Source organism: Mesitornis unicolor, unplaced genomic scaffold (assembly GCF_000695765.1).
Source record: "Mesitornis unicolor isolate BGI_N332 unplaced genomic scaffold, ASM69576v1 scaffold35591, whole genome shotgun sequence".
Classification (NCBI taxonomy): Eukaryota; Metazoa; Chordata; class Aves; order Mesitornithiformes; family Mesitornithidae; genus Mesitornis; species Mesitornis unicolor.
Genome location: NW_010163730.1, coordinates 1 through 22,502, shown reverse-complemented (window position 1 = coordinate 22,502; position 22,502 = coordinate 1). Strand labels below are relative to the sequence as shown.

The 22,502-nt window shown below is 42.4% G+C and overlaps 2 protein-coding genes across 2 annotated transcripts; one reads left to right on the top strand and one right to left on the bottom strand.

Annotated features, from left to right (window-relative positions):
• Window positions 1-2,408: 2,408 nt before the first annotated feature.
• Window positions 2,409-6,975, top strand: ENPP4 (ectonucleotide pyrophosphatase/phosphodiesterase 4 (putative)). Its single transcript, XM_010194076.1, has 3 exons — window positions 2,409-3,267; window positions 4,179-4,349; window positions 6,611-6,975. Exons 1-3 carry the CDS (start codon window positions 2,445-2,447, stop codon window positions 6,973-6,975), a joined length of 1,359 nt encoding a protein of 452 aa, XP_010192378.1. The 5' UTR covers window positions 2,409-2,444.
• A 6,959-nt stretch (window positions 6,976-13,934) lies between these two features.
• On the bottom strand, window positions 13,935-20,054 carry ENPP5 (ectonucleotide pyrophosphatase/phosphodiesterase 5 (putative)). Its single transcript, XM_010194077.1, has 3 exons — window positions 19,232-20,054; window positions 15,674-15,850; window positions 13,935-14,305 (listed from the first exon to the last, which is right to left on the bottom strand). Exons 1-3 carry the CDS (start codon window positions 20,052-20,054, stop codon window positions 13,935-13,937), a joined length of 1,371 nt encoding a protein of 456 aa, XP_010192379.1.
• Between the last annotated feature and the right edge of the window lie 2,448 nt (window positions 20,055-22,502).

Here is a 22,502-nt window from a genome sequence, read left to right as displayed (position 1 = left end):
AGGTGTCCGGCGTAAGGAGGTTGTGGTGCGTGGCGCAGCCCAGGGCAGGGCAGCGGGACCCCCTTATCCCCACAACGCCGGGTGGCTGCGACTCCGCCCCCGTCGGTTTTTAGGTGAGGAGAGGGAAGCGTTGGGAGGTGGTGAGGTACCTGGGCCGTCTGCTGCCGGAGCCCCCTTGCCCCGGAGAAGGCCGGTCCGTGTGCTGAGCAGACGGAGTCGGGCCCCGCGGTGGTGCCTGGGCCCGGGGCCGGTTTCTTGTGTCTGTGCAGCGGATAAGTTTGCGAGGATAATGCGGCACTTGGCCTTGAGCTCTCGGGATAAGTCATTCCTCGGGGAACCGAGCACCCAGAGACTGGGAAATCTGGCGGGAAGGTGGAGAGGTTCAGAGCAGACAGCAGCAACGCTGATGGCATTGTCGAGTTGGCTGTAAAAACACAGATGCTCGGCATCTTTGGGGTATATCAGAGCTAATACTGTGGTCTTACTGAGCTGTGAAAAACTCTGCTTCTGCTTTTTAAAGCACCTGGCAACATGAAATGCGTCGTGCTTTGCTCCCTTGCTCATCTCAGTTCTTTTACTCTTTTTTCTCTATGTTACAAGCCCTCTATTAGGAGATAGCTTAATGCTGTTCTTGACAATCCTTGCTGTTAACATTTGTATCTTCTGAAGAAATTTTAACTTGGCTGCGGGAGGGATGATTTCCCATGTTGTGAATTCCTCTCACTCCTAAAGCTTTAGCTAACATTAAAGCTGCTTACACTTTCAAAATAGTACATTGACACTTTTAAAGAGTTTGGGGGGAAGTGCTGAGATAGGCCAGAGAAGGTACTACTACACTTAGGAAGGTACCTGCCTTTCTTCCTCAAATCACCCTAGTTTGTGCAAGTCAAAGGAGAAATTTGCTGGCGTGGAGCTCTTGAGAAGTAACTACGCTGTCTAACAATGTTGCAGAAGTTTTTGTGAAAACTGAACCTTCACTTCCCCTTTCTTAAAAGTTTATAGAATAACTCTGGACCTTCGTGAACAAAGTGCTCCTGTCACACGTAGTAAGTTTGGGAGGAAGGGGAAACTTGCAAATCATACCTTGCATTCATAGTAGTCATGAATTCCTTGGTGAGAAATACTTGACTCATAGCTAAGGTTGCTAATGATTTTTTAGGGTTTGGTTGGTTTGTTGGGTTTTCTTTTTGGAGTGAGAAATACGATATGTAGAGAAGAGGTTTGAATACTGTTATGGTAGAAGTACAAGAGCTTAGAAGGAAAACACAAGTAGAAGTTACTCCTGGCAGCTCCATGCCTAGAGTAAGCAATGAGTAAACAGGAACGTTGATGTCCTGGCTTACTGGGACAAAATCTGAGAGTCAGTTTTATTGTTGAGGAAAATGGCTTTTTCTTTAAGGAGTCTACACTGCTCTATTTCATGGGAACAAAGTGATAAGAGACTGTTATAGGTTTCAGTTACAGCTGGTATGTGATGCTCAAGGTCTTTAGTGGTCTTGAGATAAACAGGTGCAGAGGCTGGTGGAAGTGGAAACTCAGGGGAGTTGACCCCAGGCTGACCAGTTAATACTGTTCCATACCATAACCATCGCATTCACTATGAACTGAGGAGCTTACTGGGGTTGGCCTTTCTTTCCCCTTCTTCTTCTGACGTCCATGGTTAACGTCTCAAGAGGGACTTACTTGCCTTCCTACTTCCCCACAGTATTGGCAGAGTATATGTACTCACTCTGTGTAATTTATACTAATACTGTTATTAATAATAGGTTTATTATTATTATTATTTAAGATATTCCATTTCAACCCATGGATCTCCTTCTCTCCTCCCTGGGTGGGAAGGAGTCATCAGGTGATAGAGCAACTGTATAAACCATAGCAGTTGAAATCTCAGATCTCCCAGCAACTCAAGAGGGTAGAAACAGTGGAAAAGGAAGAGTGGGAGGAAAAATTAAAATTACAGTAGAAAACAAGCTTCTGATCTGAACAGTGATGTGTAAGAAGGATTTAGAGGTGCACAGGACTCTTAAAAGTGGAACCAGAATTGTTCAGGTGCCTATGCTTGAACATGAGGAAGAATACTGATTGTCTGTCTTGAAGTGCAGAACTGCAATGAGACACGCAGAACAATGGGGTAATTGCTTAAAAGAGAGAAAACAATTCTCCCTTTCATTGGAATGAAAAAAATCTCATGGCTCATTTGTTTCAATGTATGAAAAACTATGAAAATATATGAGAAACTTCTGAAGTCAGTAGGGAGATCTACTGTTGACTTCAGTGGTTGTTTCGACTGGTTATTTTGCAGTTAACATCTATAGGGAGGATGTACACAACGTGTAGGTAGTTCAACTGGTTCCAGTACGGTTGTTTTGTGTTACGTGTCTTACCTTTTTAAATTTTTTCAGGTGCATCTGATTACCTGCTGGAAATACTCTGCAGTGTCAACAATGAACTCCTTGTTGACGTTATTTTTTTCTGGAATAGTTGCCTGTTGTGCTTGGTCTACCGGTGATTCAGTATCCAGGTTACTCCTCGTGTCCTTTGATGGCTTCAGAGCTGATTACTTGGAAACCTATAAGCTTCCTCATCTTCAGGAGTTCATTGCGGATGGCGTGCTTGTAAAAGAAGTTACGAATGCTTTTATCACCAGGACTTTCCCAAACCATTATACCATAGTGACGGGTTTATACGAAGAAAGCCATGGCATCGTGGCTAATGACATGTACGATGCAGACAGAAAGAAAAAGTTCTCATGGTTCAACGATTCAGATCCCTTCTGGTGGAATGAGGCCGTTCCAATTTGGGTAACGAATCAACAGCAGGGAAATGGAGCAAGTGCTGCTGCGATGTGGCCCGGTACCGATGTAAAAATTAACAATGTGACCCCTCACTTCTTCATGAAATACAACTTTTCAGTAACATTTGAGGAGAGAGCGGAGAAAATCGTTGCGTGGCTGAACAGCTCCGATCCAGTCGTCAGTTTTGCTACGTTATACTGGGAAGAACCGGATGCAAGCGGGCACAAGTATGGACCAGATGACACTGAGAACATGCGCAGAGTGTTGGAAGAAGTGGATAATCACGTTGGTTTTCTTACTAGGAAATTGAAGGCGTTAGGTTTGTGGGACACCCTTAATATCATCATAACAAGTGATCATGGAATGACCTCCTGCTCTGCAGAAAAGCTGATTATCCTGGATGGCTGCATTGGTCGCAATAGCTACACGCTGATAGACAAGAGTCCAGTTGCTGCAGTCCTGCCAAGGCAAAGTAGGTTTCAGTGTTTTGAGTTGTACACTGAGAATTAAATCTTGTTTTGTTACTACTAAGAAGAACACGTTATGTTAGACTGTTTACTTTTGCAAAACCAGTGTAGTTCGTAGTGCAGAACTTTGACATCATTTAATGAATGTTTGTTTATTTAGAAATTACCTTGTTTTGGTAACCAGTGGGCCAAGGAGAGTTTCCTGTCAAATTGCTGTTGGTGGTGAAGATTATCCTGGTGCAGCTTACTGAGAAAGTAGATAAGCACTTGGTGTGCCTGCTCTCTTGTTGCTCACGTTAAATATATGACTGCAATTCACAGTGAGCATGAAATAAACCCTCATGTTGATTCAGAATAAGAAATGTCCTGATCTAAGCTTCCAAGTAGAAACCTAAACCCAACTTTTATCGCTTTACCACTTCTGTTTCTGTGAATGAAACTCCAGTTTTCAGCCTGTGAACTCAATTTTGGTATCTTGGAGTAGTTACTAACAGGTGTGTCTTAGATCCTGACACTGCTGCTTGCAGTTTCCACAGCTGTGGCCAGGCTGAAGCAATTCTAATGAACAAAGTGTTTTATACAGTAACAAAATTTAATACTTACTGCTTCGGATAATATATTGATTCCTTTGTTTTGTGATTGCTTTCTCTTGACTTCCCTACTTGAATTTTCCCCTCCTCCCCTGCAAGCCCAGATGGTAAGTTGAATTATAGGTCCAAAACCACCACCATGAGGTAGTCAATTTAAAATGAGAGCAAACTGTCAAATCCGCCTCGATACATGGAGCGTTTCAATAGGGACGTTAAAAAATAATTGCTTTGGAAAAAAAGTGGATCTTGGGTTTAATGACAGATAATTGTAATAAAAGGGCCATCATTTCCAGCTGTTTCACATGAAGGTTTTTTTTCCTTGGCAGACAAGAGAGAAGTGTATAACTTACTGAAAAACTGCAGCGATCACATGAAAGTGTATCTCAAAGAAGACATTCCAGACAGATTTCATTACCGTCAGAATAAGAGGATTCAACCCATAATTCTGGTTGCAGACGAAGGCTGGACAATTGTGCAGAACGAGTCACTTGTAAAATGTAAGTGCGTTTGCCTCATTTGTGCTCTTGGTGGCTTATGTTGGTAAACTCCCTTGTTTTCATTCCAGCCATCTGTAGGAATCAAAGCATGTAAGACATAACATGTAATGTTACAGTGCATGTGCTAGGAAACAAAAAGAAATGGGAGGAAATACTAAAAATAGTAGAAACACAACAATAATGGTCAAAGAAGCCAGAGCCCTTCCTGTTAGGGGATGAAATAGCATGTTTTAAAGACAAAAACCAAAACAGATGTTACGTCATACAGTGCATTGCTAAGCTATGCACTTTCTTCCTGCCTGATGTTATGAATGTCAAATTACATACATACATACATATATGTATATATGTTTCCAGGTGTTTAACCTGCAGCAGTTTTTTGACAGACAAAACAAACACGTCACAGTGGTCACATGAAAGTATATCTCAAAGAAGAAATTCCAGACAGATTTCATTATAGTCATAATAAGAGAACTCAACCCATAATTTTGCTTGCAGATGAAGGTGGTGTGTGTACATGTATATATACATATGTGTGTGTGTGTATATATATATGTATGTATATATATGTATATATGTGTGTTCAGGAAGTGATTGAGCAAATTCTTGGAAGAAAAATCCATTAAAAGAAATTAAACACAGAAGTACCAGCTTCCAAGAAGCTTGTGAGCAGCCAACAGCTGGAGGCTGGTGGGTTTGTCAGGGCTGACCCTGTTGGATGCCTCCCAGGCTCCTTGTTACGGATGCTGTATGAGACAGGGTGCTGGGGGCTGTAAACTCCTGGTTTCACCCAGCTTGGCTGCTTTTACTGTCTGCCCTTTGCATATTTAACATCAAATTTTCTCATTACTCGTACGAAAGTACTGCTTATAATATAAGGTAGGTTGATATTTTAACTTCCCCATGGATTTGCTACAATCATCTTCAAATTGACACTTAGCACACATGTTCTCTCACAGAGTTCTCTTTCTTGTTTATGGTTAGATTCAATTTCACATGTCTAAAAATAGTTAATGCGTGTATATTTATAAGTATATTTATATATTTATAAGCCAAGGCTTCACAGAAGCAGGCAGGGGAGGTTTTAGCCTAAAAGGCTCCTTAAGTGTTCATTATATTTGTCTTCATGGACAAATCGGCAGCGTAATGATTGGCAACTGTACCGATGCCTATTATTCCTAAAAATGCTGACACACACCAGCCCTCCTTCAGAGGAGAAAGACAGGAAACTTCATTGGAGGGGGGGCTTGGAGCAGCTCTGTCCAAAACAAGCAAGTGGTAGAAGGGAAAAAAAGAATGTGATCATGAAACGTAGGACTGGGCTAAAACAAACAAGCGAGATGTGGTGCAGTAATATCTTTGTGGTAACAACATAATGGTGGAAGACGTTAAAAGGGGATATTGGAAGTGTACTGCAGTGGTGAGTGTGGCCTAATCCTTAGGGATTGTGACATTTCACATCAGGAACTTCAGTGAACCAGCTCTTGGGGGGACTTGTTAAACTGTTTCTAGGAAATGAACTCAGATGCTGTCGCTCAGTTACTGTGCTGTGTGCGCTATGAAAAGTATTTGACATCTTGGCTAGATTTTTTTTTTCAGGTGCATTATTAGGGAATTTGACTATGGCTGCTTTTTAGCAGTTTATATTCTGCCAAAAGTTGAGTATTTTTTAAAAACCTACCAGATGTCCAAGTGCTGTTGATCTTGTAGCCACAAATGTTTTCTTGTTGCTTGTCACAGGCATTGTGATCCTTCTGACTGTTTTGGTTTGGACTATTTGGATATCCCTTCTCGTGCAGTACCTGATCTGATAAGCATGATGTGAGGGTACTTAATATGCTCAGACTGAACACTATCCAGGGGAAGGTGCTTGGCTTTTAGGAAGTAATTAAAGTCTCTCCTTTACAAGGGGGAGACATCTTTCCAAAATCTGACAAATACAAGTTTGTATTCCAGCTGCTGTTTCCTTCGGGGGTGGCAACATCCTTTTCAGCTTTGGCATGAGGAGTGGGAAAGGGAAAGCTGGAAATGTTGATGACTGAAGGGAAAAGAGAGAATGGGACCAGTGTAGGAAAAGACTTGGGACTGGGGAGGAGGAAGGGAACTCTGGGTTCCTTCAGTGTTTGATCCAGCAGCTGCTGTTATGTTTTGCATTAGTGTGGTTAAGCTATTTGCCTTTCGGGGCGAGGGAGAGATAGGGAGGGGAACACTCAATCCACAAACAAACTGTGATGTTAACCCTGAACTCTGCATTTCCACAGTAGGTGACCATGGCTACGACAACGCTCTCCCCAGCATGCACCCGTTCCTGGCTGCTCGCGGGCCCGCGTTTCGTCGGGGTTACAAGCAGAGCACAATGAACAACGTCGATATTTACCCCATGATGTGCCACGTCCTGGGCCTGACGCCGCGGCCGCACAACGGCACTTTGAGTAACGCCAAGTGCTTGCTCGCGGATCAGTGGTGCATAAATCTTCCAGAAGCCGTTGGGATCGTTATTGGGGCTCTTATGATACTGACTACTTTCACCTGCATTATGATCATCTCCAAGAGGAGAGCAGCTCCCCCGCGGCCGTTTTCCCGACTTCAGTTACAATACGACGATGACGACCCGTTAATTGGATAGGCTGGAGGCAGCCTCGCCTCGCTTGCTAAACAGGGATTTGGGGAAGAGTTTGAACTTGCGCTGGATGGCATTCTGTGATGCACTTTAAGGGTATCTGTATAAAATACTGTACAGCCAGATTTTGCCACCTTGGCTGTGTGCTACCTGTCGAGTAGTCCTGTAAAAAGACTTTTCAGAACAAAATGGTGAGCAGGGGGCTTTCTGCTGGGAGATATGCTTAGCAAAATAAGGATGCTTAGTTCTTCATTCAAGCCTTTGAGTGCTTTCAGAATTAAAATCCAGAGTATGGACTAGCCAGGATAGACTAAGTAAGTTTTAACATTTGATAATTGTTTTTTCTGTATTAATTTAAATTAATGTTGATTTCTTTTAGTGTTCTTGTACCTGTTTTGGAAAGAAAGTGTTTGGGGTTTTTAATGAATTAGAAGTTAGTCCTGGTTGGACGGTATATTTTGATTTGTTCTTAAATTTAGAGATAGAGGGTGTAGAGAAGATTCAGTACTTGTGTTTCTACCCTAAGCCAGCAATACAAAACTGATGAGAAGGAGAACGGAAGTCAGTGAGGACAGAATTGGTGTGTATCACTTCTATTTTGAGCAATAACGCGTGCAGTTCAGCGGTTACAGCCCTGGGCAGATGGCTCTGGCATTTCTAGACTCGTGTCTGTTAATGCCTTGGTCCCACAGTTCCTGCACTGAGAGCTGGGATGGTGCTGCTTGCTTGTCTCAAGGATGTCCATTAAGCTGAGAATCCTTGGGTTATTCAGTTCAGTGGGCTGCAGCAGTAAAATTACTGCTTCTAAACCCTGTGAGAAGCTTTTCAGGTGTGAACTCTGCTGAGGGTGTTTTTGTAATAAAGGTGGTTCTGCCCTGGGTGCCAGCTGATAAACGTCTTTTGAAGGCTCTCATGTGCTAAAAAGCAACAACTGAATGTTAAATGTGCAGTCATCAAGCAAGGACTCCAAACTCTTCCTTTACATTTCCAGGGTTTAAAATAAAGAATTCATTTATTTTTTGAGATAAGATCCGTTAGCTGTGGTGTTTAAGCTGTATAGATGTCAAGTTCTGGTGCAGACCAGTGCTAATGGTTCTCTTAATTGAAACTCTTGATTCCTTGTTCATGGTCAAGTCTGGTGACTTGCCATTAAAAAAACCAACCCTAATTTGATTTAGAAAGCCTTAGTGGTACCTTATCTTTTAGTGAGGACAGAACATGAGGTTAAACTGTTAATGCTAACCCAAAAAGAGAACTACACTTACCAAGTGCTTCTCCTTGGAGTCTGATGGTTTTACAAACAGATAATTTGAAGTAAGAGAGCCGAGGTACCTGGTACCTTCTGACCTGGTACCTGGTGTTTTGTGCTCACAAGCTCCAATTCAGTGCAGTTTGGTATTGGCCACAGACGACCTTTTGGTGATCCAACAGGGAGGAAGTACAGACTTTGGAGGGAAGGGTTACTTTTAACTGCCCACTGAAAATAACACATTTGGGTTTTTAAAATGACATGTGGAAGTTCTATTAAATTGTACCTTCCTCTCTGAGGATTCTGTTGTACTTATTAAAAACACAATACAAAAACTAACCTGTTCTGCTTTTTTCTGCCTTCTTAAACCACTGGTTACTACTTACTGCCTAGTGCTTTGGTCTGGAGTAATCTGAACTTCAAAGAGGCTCAGGCCCCTTGGAAATCTGTGCTGTTACTGACAGTGACCTCAGTTTCAGACTGTTGGTGTAAGAGAGCGGTAACTGGACTGAGTACAGAAGTCGATTTTAAGTAATTAATTACAGAAAACAAGAGTTAATGAGTAACTACGAAGTGAATGTTTTGCAGGGTATGTGTTTTGCTTAGAGATGCTGCAAAAGGGAGGGTGCTTAAATTCCTGCATTGGAGAGAGTGGTTAGGCTCTTTTAACTTTGCTAATCAAGGCTGAACTACACTGTCCTCTACCTGCGAGGGGTTTTGTTTTCCACATGCTAAAACTGACCAGCACAGTAAAGGCTCCACTCTGTTCTTACCTCCTTCCCCCCAATATTTGCCATGCAGTGTGCGATTGGTCTGTGTGTTTCAGTGCCTCTGTGCTTCACCACCATAGGCCAGGTGTCAAGGATACCACCAGGATATTAATGACCAGAAATGTAAATGCTGAACTGTGAATGTGGCTATTATGACAGATGGGGAAATGCAGGTCTAAATGCATGTTTTATTATAGCTCTAGGTAGCCCCTTCTGATAAGCGTTGCTACAGGCAGCTGAGCTCCTGTGAAACCAGAAAGTGAGTGGCAGTGTCTAACAGGAATCCTTATTACCCTGTCCTCCTCCTTTTAGTGCTGAGACTTAAACAGTGCTGGTGTGGGAAGAGTTTAAAGAGAAAGGTTAAATATTTTTCCAAGAAATAAGATGAACTATATTCCAGTTGCATTGCTCATTATTTTCAATTTCAAAGATGCGCTGTGGTCTGAAAGTGCTGAGTATTCTTCCTGGTGCAATTCTTTGCTGCTGGATTTCAAGTAGCTCTTGTACATCCAGGACTTCATACAGCTCATTTACAAATCAACAGAATCTAGACAAACACCTCTTTTTTTCCCTGCAGAAAAAGTTGATATATATAAAAATAATTCTTTTTAAAAGCACTGGTGCCTTCAACCACCTCATCAACAGTCGGTATGAATTACTGCTTGTGAAAGTTGGCAGCTGATTTCCTTTTGAATAGCAAATTCAAAGCAGGAACAAGAAAACCTGTGGCTTCCACCTTCCTCAAAGCTGTGATAAAGGAGAAATCCTACAGTAGGCTGTGGCAGCATTTACTGACTTGCTAAATACATGCAACTCCACAAGGTTCATACAGGACCTTACCAGTTTAATTAGTGCTGAAGTTTAGAAGGGAGCAGGGGAAGGTTACTGGTGTAACAAAGATGTGGTCGTGGTGTGTTATTTGACTGCCTCCATTGCAGAACTCTCAGCACTGGGTAGAGAAGCCTTACACCATCCTCCTCTCTGGATTTCCAAGCTTTTCACCCCTTAGCACCACAGAAACAATTCCATGAACCGAGCTGATTTCAACTAACTATAAGTCTAAACCACTTGCTTTGGGGTAAAGTCTAACTCGCTATAAATTGAGAAGAATGTACTGTCAATGACAAGAACCCACCACCAGCCTGTACCTCCAAGGACCAGACCACAGGGACTGATGTTTGCTTTAAGACATTTTTCATTCTTCCCCGCACAGCCCCAGGTGGTGATGTTCCACATTTCTGAAGAGTCACGCTGCACCACTCTTCATCTCATAATAGGCTTTTCTGCACCTCTTTTTTTTGAGACAGCATTGATTGTAAACAGCATCACTGCAGCTCTTCACCAAGGAAGTCAAGATCTTCTTAATAAAAGAAACCATAGTGTCACTGTTGGTAACAGCTGTTATTTATTTCCACGTACAAGGTCTTTTCTATAAGACATTTGATCTAAAATTCTCAAGTTCTGTCACGCTTCCAGTTATTTTTAATGAAGGCATCCACTATGCAGAGCACAAGAGAGATTTGGATGAGTTAAGGCCATTCTCCACAGCCATCCCCCCACGATTCAAGGTTTTTTCCAGAAGTGTTTTTAAATGAAGCAAGCACTCAATGCTTGATAGCACTATTGCAAAGATATATTTGAATGTATTTCCAAACAGGAAGAAACAAAATGTTTGACAGGTCAATAATGAAAGACAAAATCATGCAAGCTTCTTATTTTCCAAGTTTAAGTACTATACAGTGTACTCAGCTTCTCCGTACATCATAAAAAGTGCCACATACACAGAAACCGAATCCCACATCCTCCCCACCCAAAAAGTCTGAAAAAAATCTCACATTTTCTCTGAAAAGGTTGATGTTTTTCTCCAGCAGTATCATTTGTGCTTTCAGTTTCATCAAGCATACACCCAACCACCTAAAACAGTGCTTAACACTGGGTAGGCAAATATCCTAACAAGGTCACTATCCAAGAGGTACCTGCAAATAACCTAAGCAAGACAGGAAACGTCGTTAACCCTAAGATGAAATACCCAAATGCTAACAGATTCCCTTCTATTTCCTACACAGTTTCATTGCACCCTCCTAAAAGAAGGCCATTACAGTGCAATACAGAACAGTGACAGCAAGAATTCTCGAGTTCGTGTTCCAAATCTATTTTTAATAGTAGTATTTCTAAATCCTTTGTTAGTGGAAACCTATTGCTCTTCCCTTGTAGCATGCCTGGGCAGGTAAGGCTTAGTCCCAGGATGACTGAACACCACAGACCAATTTTGTCCACTCCTTAAAAATCAGGGGTCACCTTGGCTGATGACAGAACCACAGCCGTCACAATTTAAAAAGTGGGAGCTTAATGCACACCTCTGAAATTATAATCCAGGTATTTTTGTATCTCTCATAAGCATTACTATGAAATTACTGCAATACAAAGTATTTCTTTTAAAGCAGCATGCTCCAAAGTGTGCAAGTGTGTAACTAAAGTAGCTACGGGGGAGGATTATGGCACCTCTGTCCCTCTACGACTGTCAGTGTTACTCCCTTAACCAAACCTGTCCATCTTCCCTTAAACACACGCTAAATTTGTGCTACAATTTGTTTTTAAGTTGCAAAAAAAGCAAAAAAAAAGCTGGACTCAACGCACCGATTTGCCACCTGCCATCCACTTTTGGAAGGCAGCTGGGGAAGTGGCAAATAATTCAAATGTTTAGTGTTTTCTATTTGGGCTTCCCCAGCCTCTCTAGGAACTACTGTGAACATCAGCACTGCCTGCATCTTCCAGCATTCAGCTTTAGCTGCCATCAGCAAATTAAACCTAAGCCGTACCTAATGCTCAGCTCCACTAAGAATCAGCTTTACAGCGTCGGGCACACCTAACCCGGGCATTTTCCTTCAGCGCTTTCTGAAGAAAATGACAACATGGAAAACAAGGCAGCACACAGAACAGCAACAGCAGAATTGCAGTGGTGAGTCAGATGAAGTTACACAAAACTTCATACGTATCCCTCAGACTAAGGGGCTGTCCAACAGACCTGCATTTCCTGCCTTCCCACGGCCACTGTTACAGCTGGACATTCAGCAGACGCCTTAAACAGGAATATTTCACTGCCTTCCCTCTCAAGCACTCACTGCACCTGGCTGTGGTCTCTGGAAACTTTCCACCTCTGTTTGCAAGTGTCCCTGCCACCACGGAGGAATCCAACACATCATTTCTGATGCAGCAGAGTCATCACTGAGGCAGCGAGAAGTCAGCTCACTTGTGAACTCACCTATGTATCACTAATTGTGTCTTTCACCAAATGAGTTTACTACTCCAGTTACTCAGCTTGTTACAGCTCCTCACTGGGTCTGCCAGCAACCTCCCAAGGGCAGTGCCAGACTGTCACACCCTCAGCTTGACAGAGCACATCCAAGGCCAAGATGTTCCCATCTTTGCCCTCTGCTGGGTCCTGTGGATAAAGCAATAAATTGCACTTACAGAAATACCAGACTGAGTACTTGTCTAAATTCTGAAAGAGTTTCTTTCTCCTTCAGCCATTGCACTCAGAAGCAAAGTGCAGATCAATACTAACTCACACAGGGAGCTGGTATTTCAGCTTTTACAGAAGCCAGACAAACAGACAGCTTTTCTCACTCCACACCATGTTTTTCATACAAGCCTTAGTCAGCAGCTTCTCAACCTACTGTTTAAGTGAGCTCATCAAACAACCCACAGCTACAATAGCAAGAATATTCATTGCCCCACACAAAAGGATCAGTAGAATATATAGTTTTGTTGACTCAGAATTAATAATTTTCCCTGACAGGGACTTTCCACTGGAAGAACAAACTCCAGTCTTACAACTTTTCTTATACTACCGTGTGCTTTTCCAGATTTAAGAGCACATATGGCTTAAGATTTAAACGGCTCTTCCTTAAACTACATCAAAGTCTAAGGTCCACCCAGCCATACCAGATAAAGCACACGACACAAGGCAAGCTGATGCTAGAGCAGAGTCTCCAGTAACAGATCAGATGTTACACCAGTGCCAAGCTTGTCAGCACTCTGGAAAAAGCTTGTACACGTGTGCTCCTGAAATGATTTCTCAGCCTTATTCTGAAAGAACCCTCTTATCACAGAAATATGGACGACTCCATTTGGACCTCCAGGCGTTGTGCTTGTACGTGTCTTTAAATTGCCAGCCTCATGGAAGTCCTAAAGATTTTAGTCCAGGAAACAATAGAAAAAATAGACTTCCATTTACCAAAAATCATACCTAAAATCGTAAAGACCTATATTTACCTAAACAACAACAAAATCAAGTAGTTTAGTGCTGATTGCTAAAGGCAATACCACCTAGATGCATATTTTGGGGCTACAATTAACACAGCAGTTGTTTAAAGAGATATGCCTAACTCTAAACGTAGACACTTAGCACTGCATGACCTAGCTTAATAATAACGTTGGTTTCTGCAGGACTTAATTCATCAGGGTATCTGTAATGGTGATCCATGCAAAAGCTTCCTTGGGCAGGGAAGGAAAATCATAAAGAAGTCTGGTTACATTCAGTGACTTGTTAAAACTTAAGAGACTTTTAAAACCTCTCAAAGGAAAAAAAAATGAGGGTTGGGAAATTAAATCACCATGTGATAGTCTATGAGGTGCACCTCAGTTGATGTGATTTCTCTGAAGTTAGCTCAGAATGAGGTATTCGAGGTCTATTGTCACTAAACGTCTACACACATACACAGCTTTGCAGGTTTACTGAGAATGTTTTCAACCCCTGAAAGATGAAGTGGTTGTAGGGTGAAACAGAAACGTGCTCTCTCCCTGCACACCTGGTGAACGTACTCCAGGGTACCAAGGGATCAGCGTCCGCTTCCTTTTACTCCACGTATTTATGCTGACCCACCTCTATCAATCTTTTTATAAGCTTATTTTAAGCATCAAACTGGAAATAATACCAAGTGTTATTAATCACATAACAGTGGCTGGGCAGCCTCAGTATGTCGAATTTGCATGGTATTCACTGGGGTGAGCATAAAATGCTTAACAAACACTGCAATAAAAACCAAAACAAGAAAACTGCCCAAAAAGACTCCTATAACGGTCGCGTAGGCGTCTGCTACAACGGCTACAGGAACTTCTTCGGCAAGAATATCTCTTATAGCAGCGAAGGAGCCGTTGTTTGGCAGCGCGTTAATACCGAGCAGATGGCACAGCAAGGGGTACAAGTCTGTCGAATTCATGACTTCTTTGGTGGCGTTCTTCCTGAAAGCAGGCCCGACCGCCAGAAAAATGGGGTGCATGTCTGGTAAGGTGTTGTCATACCCATGATTACCCACTAGAAAGAAAAGACAGACAAAGGTCGGTATTCTGACTTTGCAAAACATGCGGTGAACCTTTTCCTAGAATTAGGAAAATCATTTATTCTTGCAGCCATCACCTATCGGCCGTCATTTATTCTTGCAGAGGTTTAGAAGAATCAGTTTGTTCAACGAACGCCTCCTAGCAAATACCAAGTCTCAGAACTACAAAGAGAAGATGCCTTGAAAAACAGAATTGAGAGCACTTTTAAAAAACACATCTACAGAACTAAAAGGTAAGCTCCCATGGCAGTAACGTGCCAACGGCAGGCTATGCTATACCCAAGTTTCCTTCATTTTCCTCAAGGGAAAACTTCAACTTTGTATCTGGATCAGATCTCTTAAGAAAAAAAGAAAAATTTTTAAAAAAAATCCATGTATAGACAAACTGTTTGACCATAAGCTCTGACTGCTTTGACAGCTCATCTGATTTTGTGCACTGTCTACTCATCAGCAAGGAAAAAAGTGCACAGATCTCACCAGGGGGTCTCCAGTGGCCCTAAAACCTCAGAATAAGGAAATAAAGAAACACGCAGGGACAAAAAGCTGCTCTCATCAGTTACCAACACTGAAAAACTGGTTAACTCTTGCAAGTAACGCTCTGCAGTGTCATAAACAGCTGCAAAGTTTAAAAGGTTTCAATTAAGAAACTTACCATATGACACCTATCTTTTTCTCCTAGCTAACCACAAGTTACTTTACTGTCTCCATTCTACCTATAATAAATCTCAAAGCTCCAAGGTAGGGAACTTAAAAGTGGAGTTTTTCCCTCTAAATCACCTAGAATTCATCTCATCCTGTAAGGCAAAAAAAAGCACTGGTGCACAGTAGCACAACATTCCAAAACTCTTTCTAGCAACAGAACTTATATCAACAGGGTTACTCAAAGTGTGGGCATCCCCAGGAGTTGAGGACTTTCAGAAACCATTCTTGTATTTCCAACCCAACCCTCTCCAGTAAATAAACAGTACGTGATAAAACACTCTACTCATCCCTTATGCAACAAGTTCAGTTACCATTATTCTTAATTCATCTCTCGGGAAGTGCTCGTCAGTTTGCTACATCTCGCAAGAGACCTCAAGTATTTGGCCACTAAAGCACATGAATGATCTTATCTCAGGAAGTTGAATTTTTAGAAACGGTTACATCCAGTTCCCCTCCCCTAACTGCAGGGTGCTTCCCAGCCCATCTGGAAAAAAAACCTATAAATTCTGCACATGCAGGGTTTTCCCTCTTAAAAAAAAAAAAACCTAAAGGTAACATTGGTTGATACTGGGAGAGAAAGTACCATGTAAAGTCTCCGACCAGGAAAATACAGCAAAACACTGTAAAGACAGGATACTTACATTGAAACCCATCAGATTTATTATACACAATTTCCCATCCTTTATCGGCCACTGCTAAGATTGGCTGAATTTTACTGTTGTGTTTGTAATGAAACCTGTCTGGAATCTCCTCCTTTTTATAGACAGTCATGTTGGGATGAGCACTCCTCAGGGCTTCATACACTTCATGCAGTTTCCCTTCAAACAACAACAAAAAAAGACAAAACTTAAACATACCAATAGGTTCACTGAGCTCATCAGTAGTTTAAACACAGCTGAAAGAAGAGGGTTAAATGTTAGAAGTTAGTGATAGCTGTACGAGACAATAGCAGATTACAACGTGTAGAGAAATCCAGAGCATCATTCACAGATCACACCTGGCACTGGGCTCCACAGCCTGTTCCCAAGCTGTAAATGCCTTGCTGATTTTAGAAAAATCCCTCATTTGGGGCCATCAGAGTGTACGCTGCTCACAAAAACGTGTTTGAAGGCATTCAGTTAAGTCTCACGGACAAGAAACCAGCTCCCAGCTCCATGTAAAGCCTGAAAGCAGGAAAGCTCCTAAACCTGTTCCATGATGTAGTTTGTGTATTAAGGCCACGTTCTGGCTCCCCCTCAGTTGGCTGCTATGAAAAGTGAGGATTTTGGTTTATTTTGTAGCAGTCTGTTACTTGTTTTCTTTTAAAAGGCCAAAAAGAGAAGCCACTTTGTTTCCTGGCACCTCTGAAAACTTGTATCTGAGTGAACCCAGCTATTTATTTCTCCTACAAGATGCTCCACACATTTAACTTAACATTGACTCCCAGTTTTGATCTAAGATTCTGATGCTGAGTTCAGCTGATTTAGAAATAGTAACTAGTCTGTTGCACCATGTAACACCATAGCACTGGCAATTAACTGCCAAATTAGATTGCACGACTCCTTCAATGGCAGCCCTTGTTCATGGTCTGGATGGCAGTGACACATTAGGAGCTGTGCAAAGACTGCAAAGGCCTAAGCAGAGACACAAGACAAACATGGGGACAGGTTGGACTGGCACATGAATATGGGACTTTTGGTCTACAGCTATTAGCAGCCCTGTGTATTCAGTAACACCAACAGCCCTACCTACTCCTTTGTGTTACTGCTACCTGCTCCTTTCCCTTCCCTGTTCTACTGCACAGCGAGCACAAACCCTTCAGAGCTATTCTACAACTATCAGATAAATGGGCATTTTACACCTCCAGTTCTTTATTTGCTCACTTCCAGTTTCTGAGCTTTGCTTCCCAGTCACTGAACAGCCAGGAAGCAGCTGGACAAGCTGGGACACCAAGGTGCAGAAAGGAGGAACCAGGACACACGGACAGGAACATAAAAGCAAGTTCATGAACCTACATCTGAAGAAGTTTCTTCAACACCCCCGTAAACTGGAAATACATAGATATTATTTGTATATACTTACATATATTTATATATATCTATACATACTTCTATATATACTTACATATACACATATATATTTTTATATATGTATATAAAATAACATATAATGTTTCTTATCTCAAACAGGCATTAAAAAAAAAAAGAATCATTTGACTTAGGAAACACAAGAACAGTCAAGATGAGACAGCAAATGTCCAGATATGATAGAGGCAGTTACAGCAACAAGAAAAGGGACTCCAATCCAGTATTTCCAGAACTACATTAGTGACAAAATTAATTTTGTTATGCCACACTACAGGTACCATCTTCATGAACAATTAGTTCCACAGACTAACACACTGCCATGGTTAAATAGTGGCTTTAATCTGTCTCTCACTAAGTTTTACCATTCCTTTACTTTAAGCAAGACAAATGGAGTCTGTCAAAGAATCACTCTTATGTACTTAAATATATGTTATTTCATGGCTAAACTGAGAATGCAGCTCATTGGTTTATAACAAAAATTACAGCTGGTGACACAGAATGAAGGAATTTTAGCTGTGCTCAAAATTAATTCTTGTTTCTTGGTAGTGTAATAAATTCTTGACCTTGTGGGCAAAACCAAACCCAAGCTATTTCTGAAATCCATTGAAATGGGTTTTTTGCTACTCTGTCATCTAACCACTGCACAGATGCTATTTCTTTCCTGCATTTAGCAGACAGGAGAATCAGGTTACGCATCTTCAGGTTCTCATTTACTGCATTAGCAATTAGCACTTATTAGTTCACTTTTACAGCTCCTTTATTTGGTGATGAGAACATCCTGGTCAATATTACCATGTTTGTCTCCATATGGATGGAGGTCCCAAACACAGCTCTTCTACCATCAGATCTCAGTGTGGACACACTAACATTTTACTCTGGATTACTAAAGGTGTATTCTTCAAACTAAAAATAACGAGAGACGTTTGTTCACACATTTAAAGGTCACTGAAGTCTGCAAAGTATCCTCCCTGCTGGGGCATTAAACACAGAGTGTTATCCATCAGTGATGCAAACGTTACAGAAATCTTCAAAAAGACCTTTTCAGAAGGTCGTATTTAAACTCAACTCCCAAATTAGCTCCCATGCCCACACAAAACTTGCTATTATCTCCCAGGTTAACGCATTTGCACCAGTTATAGCTTTTTATCAAAACAGTGAGCAGCACCTCTGCATCAGTGACATTGCACACACACCTGACAACTCAGCAATCAGATTTCAGATTTCAATTCCCACAGAACTCCTGACCACCATTAGCACAATAAAAACAGTACAAATGGAACTGGCTGGGGAAAAAAAACCTCAAAGTGAACTGCAACAGTTGGCAGCTAATCAAACAGCCAGCACAGGCTTTCTTTTTATCAAAGGTCCCCATCTGGTGTCAGTTTACTGTTTGAGATAGAAATCTGATCCTTCCACTGTGGCTTTAGTATCTTGATGAAAGGCAAGATAAGTAACATCCAGTTGTTATCTATCTAGAACGCCATTCATCCGTGATAACGACATTAGATTAGTTTATATCTCACAAGGACTAAAGGACATTTGTCATCATTTAGTCACCAACAGACGGATCTGCTCACTTTTCATTCTGAAAGTTAACCCAGGCTCTTGACAGAGCTACCAGAAAGAAGGCGGCAGTGATCCTGCATGTACTCCTTGGTCAAGGCTGATGTCCTGCAGGCACCAGTGCTGCTACCACCACTTCAGCTAAGGAATGAAGTTGGTAGAGTTCAAACCTCAAGTATTTAATTCAGGGAATTAAAATTATGCAACTTATAGAGACCTTCCAATACCTGAAAGGTGTCTATAAGAAAGCTGGGGAAGAGCTGTTCACTGGGGCATGGAGCAATAGGACAAGAGGTAATGGTTTTAAACTAGAAAAGGGGAGATTTAGGTTGGATATCAGGAAAAAGTTCATCACTATGAGGGTGGCAGATCACTGGCACAGGTTGCCCGGAGAGGTGGTGCAGGCCCCATCCCTGGAGATGTTCAAGGTCAGGTTTGATGGGGCTGTGAGCAACCTGATCTGGTATCAATGTCCCTGCTCACTGCAGGGTTGGACTGGATGAGCTTTAAAGGTCCCTTCCAACCCAATACATCCTGTGTTTCTATGAATTTTACTGCTCTAGCTCCTACCTTCTTTTGGCAGAATAGCTACTGCAGGAGAATGGTCAATGACTTCGTAGAGCTCTCTGCTCACGTACTGATCCAGCTCAATGAGCCTTTCGGATGAGGACTGTGACATCCCATGGTCGCTTGTGATTATGACATTGATCACACCCCACAGCTTTGCTTTCTTCAGCTCAGCTATAAGGTAGCCCAGCTTTTTGTCAATATCGCTGATGATTCGTCCCATACGTGGGTTATCGGGGCCCAGAATATGGCCCATCTCATCAGGCTGTTCCCAGTAGAGGAGACCAAAGTTTATGGGGTCTTTTGTTGTAAACCAGTGAATAAGCTTAGCAACTCTGTCTTCAAAGGAAACAGATTCGTTGTAGGGCATATAATAAGTAGGAAAGACTCCATGAATTTTGACATCTGTTCCAGGCCACATCGCTGCTCCAGTTTTACGTCCTTCCCTCTGGTTTGTCACCCATATTGGGCTGGCGTCTTCCCAGAACTTGGAGTTATGGATATCCATTTTGTTCAGAGAGAAAGTTTCATTCAGAACAGGATCGTACATCTCATTAGCGACGACACCGTGGCTTTCTGCATAGAGGCCAGTCACCATGGTATAGTGATTAGGAAACGTTTTCGTTATAAACACATTAGTGACCTGTTTGACATGGACACCGTTTTGCATGGCGTAGTGAAAATTGGGCGTCGAGACTTTGTAGATGTAATCCCATCGAAATCCATCGAATGACACCAGCAACACCCTGGGCTGGGCTGGCTGGAGAGGCCATGCTCTTGGAGGAAACAGTAAGAAAACTGCCAGGACTCTCCAACAACAGTTCATGGCTGTTCTGGACCGTGTCCTTCCCCTCTTCTGAGGCAAAACAGCATCTGTTGAGCAGAGACAAGACTATTTTGCGTTAACCCGTTTGTCAAAGTCATAAGTTAAAGAACAAGTAGCTAAAATATCCCTTACACAATTATACAGCTTGCCTTACTAACACCGAGCACTCCAAACATAGGAGCAAAACCTTTTACCTATCAGCTCCATTGATATCCCAACTTTAGAGATGGGAAGTGAGACACTACAATTTGTTGAATGAAACAGTTTGCAAGGCAAATTCTTTGTGCAATGCCACTGTCCAATCTCTTCCTTATTTTCCTCCTGCTCCCAATACACAGGACCCCCTGCTTGTGCAACAAGTTTTCAAGTATTTTCTGCACTCAAAGTTGTACAAAACCGTCCCATGAGAAAGCTTCTGCTTGTTAAGATGTAAACAGGGGCAGCTCTCACCTTGAGAATGACAAGGTCCACCTCCACCAGAGCTTTACAACCCTCATTAAAACCTCTGGGCGTTACTTCTCCTCTGCGCAAGCGCGACAGCAGGCACAGCAACATCACAGGGCAGCGCAGGAGATGCGAGCAGGAGGCACACACTGCAACTGAAGGCCTTTGCGCCCACACAGCTCCCATCAGAGCGGGGACCAGTGAGAAACCATCACAGCTTCACAGTTCAGGATTTCTAAATGTGCTCAGGGCTAATAAAGAAACTAGCAAATAAGCTCTGAATTTCAGATACAGCAATATAGCCATGAAAAGGTTTTGCTGCTTAAAAGGCGTCAGATCAAGAGTTAGAGAAAAAAACGGCATGAACATCAGTTTCCCAACATTTTCTCTCATCTCTGACCTGATCATAGGCTCCTGACATAACTGAGCTCTTCCTGATCAACTAATTCTGATGCTTACTACCAAAGGTCACTTCTGCTGTAGAGACACCTTTACGAAGGGGAATATATACAAGTTATACAAATCAGCATGTAGTTTAAGTTCTTCAAACTAACCATTTACATCTCAGTTCATTGGAAAGAAATGGTGGGAAGACTCAGTGGTACAGTTGTAAGCCACCAGAAATACCATCTTTCAAGCAAGCATAAACCCCATCACCTGTCCTTTCCACCCAAATACCACTGCTGCCCGAGTGCAGGCAGCATGAAGCATACAAGAAACATGAAGCAAATCCTGTCCATGAACTGCACGAGATGGTGACCACCAGACACCGTACCCTAAAGCATTTGCTCCCAAGGTAAACAACATTCAGCATTAACTCCGACCATATGACTCAAGGATATTGACTGTTCTTCAGCTATGACTCACATCCCTTATCTAATAGCATGAGATGACAGGACACACAATTTCATACTGCATTGGGTCGTATTTCCCTGCCCCAGTTTGTCCTTCCCAAACATCTTTTTGTTCAAACCTCAGATGTCTAACTCAGAGTAAGAACCCTCACAGGATTCCTTTATCTGTAACTGACCTCAAATTTCATGTTAATATTCCCCACCTCTTGCTCAACAGCATCATTTAACTACAGGAGCAGATACTGTTCAATCCAATCCTGCACATACCGATACTCCACACAGGTCCCTTTAGGTTCCCAAACTTCAGCAATCCTCTGGATTTCACTACAGAAATTCAGCTGAAAAACAGTCACTGTGTAACTCATAAATCTGTACTAACATCTAAAGTACATAAATATGCCAGCTAATATAAAAAAATTATAGCATAACAAGCATGTGAATACCACTGCAATGATGGAAAAGGATTTGTCACTTTGGTAGAACAGATGATATCTTTCATGGGAATTTTTCCTACTCCAATTTCCCAGCTGGATTTCTCACATACACATTTACACTGGAAAACAACACAGGCATTGCTGACTTTTGCAGGCAGTCAAACGTTACACCAAACTTGTATGTCTCCAAAAATCAAGATCCAGGCCTAGGGTCCTGCTACGAATGACCTGACACCTCAGAGGTGTAATCCCCCTTCAAGCCATCACCAGGGACCCAAAGGCTGCAGGAGCTCTCAGTTTGACCCAATGTGGGATTTCTTTCGGCTGAATCCTTACTTTTAGATTTTACACAGTTAATGATGTCAATATCACCTTATCCCTTAATTGCATCTTTTTAATAAATAATGTTGTGGGTTTTTTTTTTTCCCCAAGGCCTTCCTATCCTGGTCTTCACTGGTCACATCCCAAGCACTACCACTGATCCGGGCCTCTCCAGAAACCCAGCACAAGGCACGGCTCTGGGGTCCCGAAGGGGCTCCGGTGGGACAAAGGCATCCGAGTGCCCCGGCAGAGAGCCCAGACACAGACAGACAGACGGACAGACACAGACAAGTGCCCAGGGACCCGCTCGGCAGCCGGAGGAGCTCAGCACTCAGGCCGGCATTCCCCCACACAGCCGGTTTACCTCACCCCGACCGGCCAACCTCCCCCAGCCA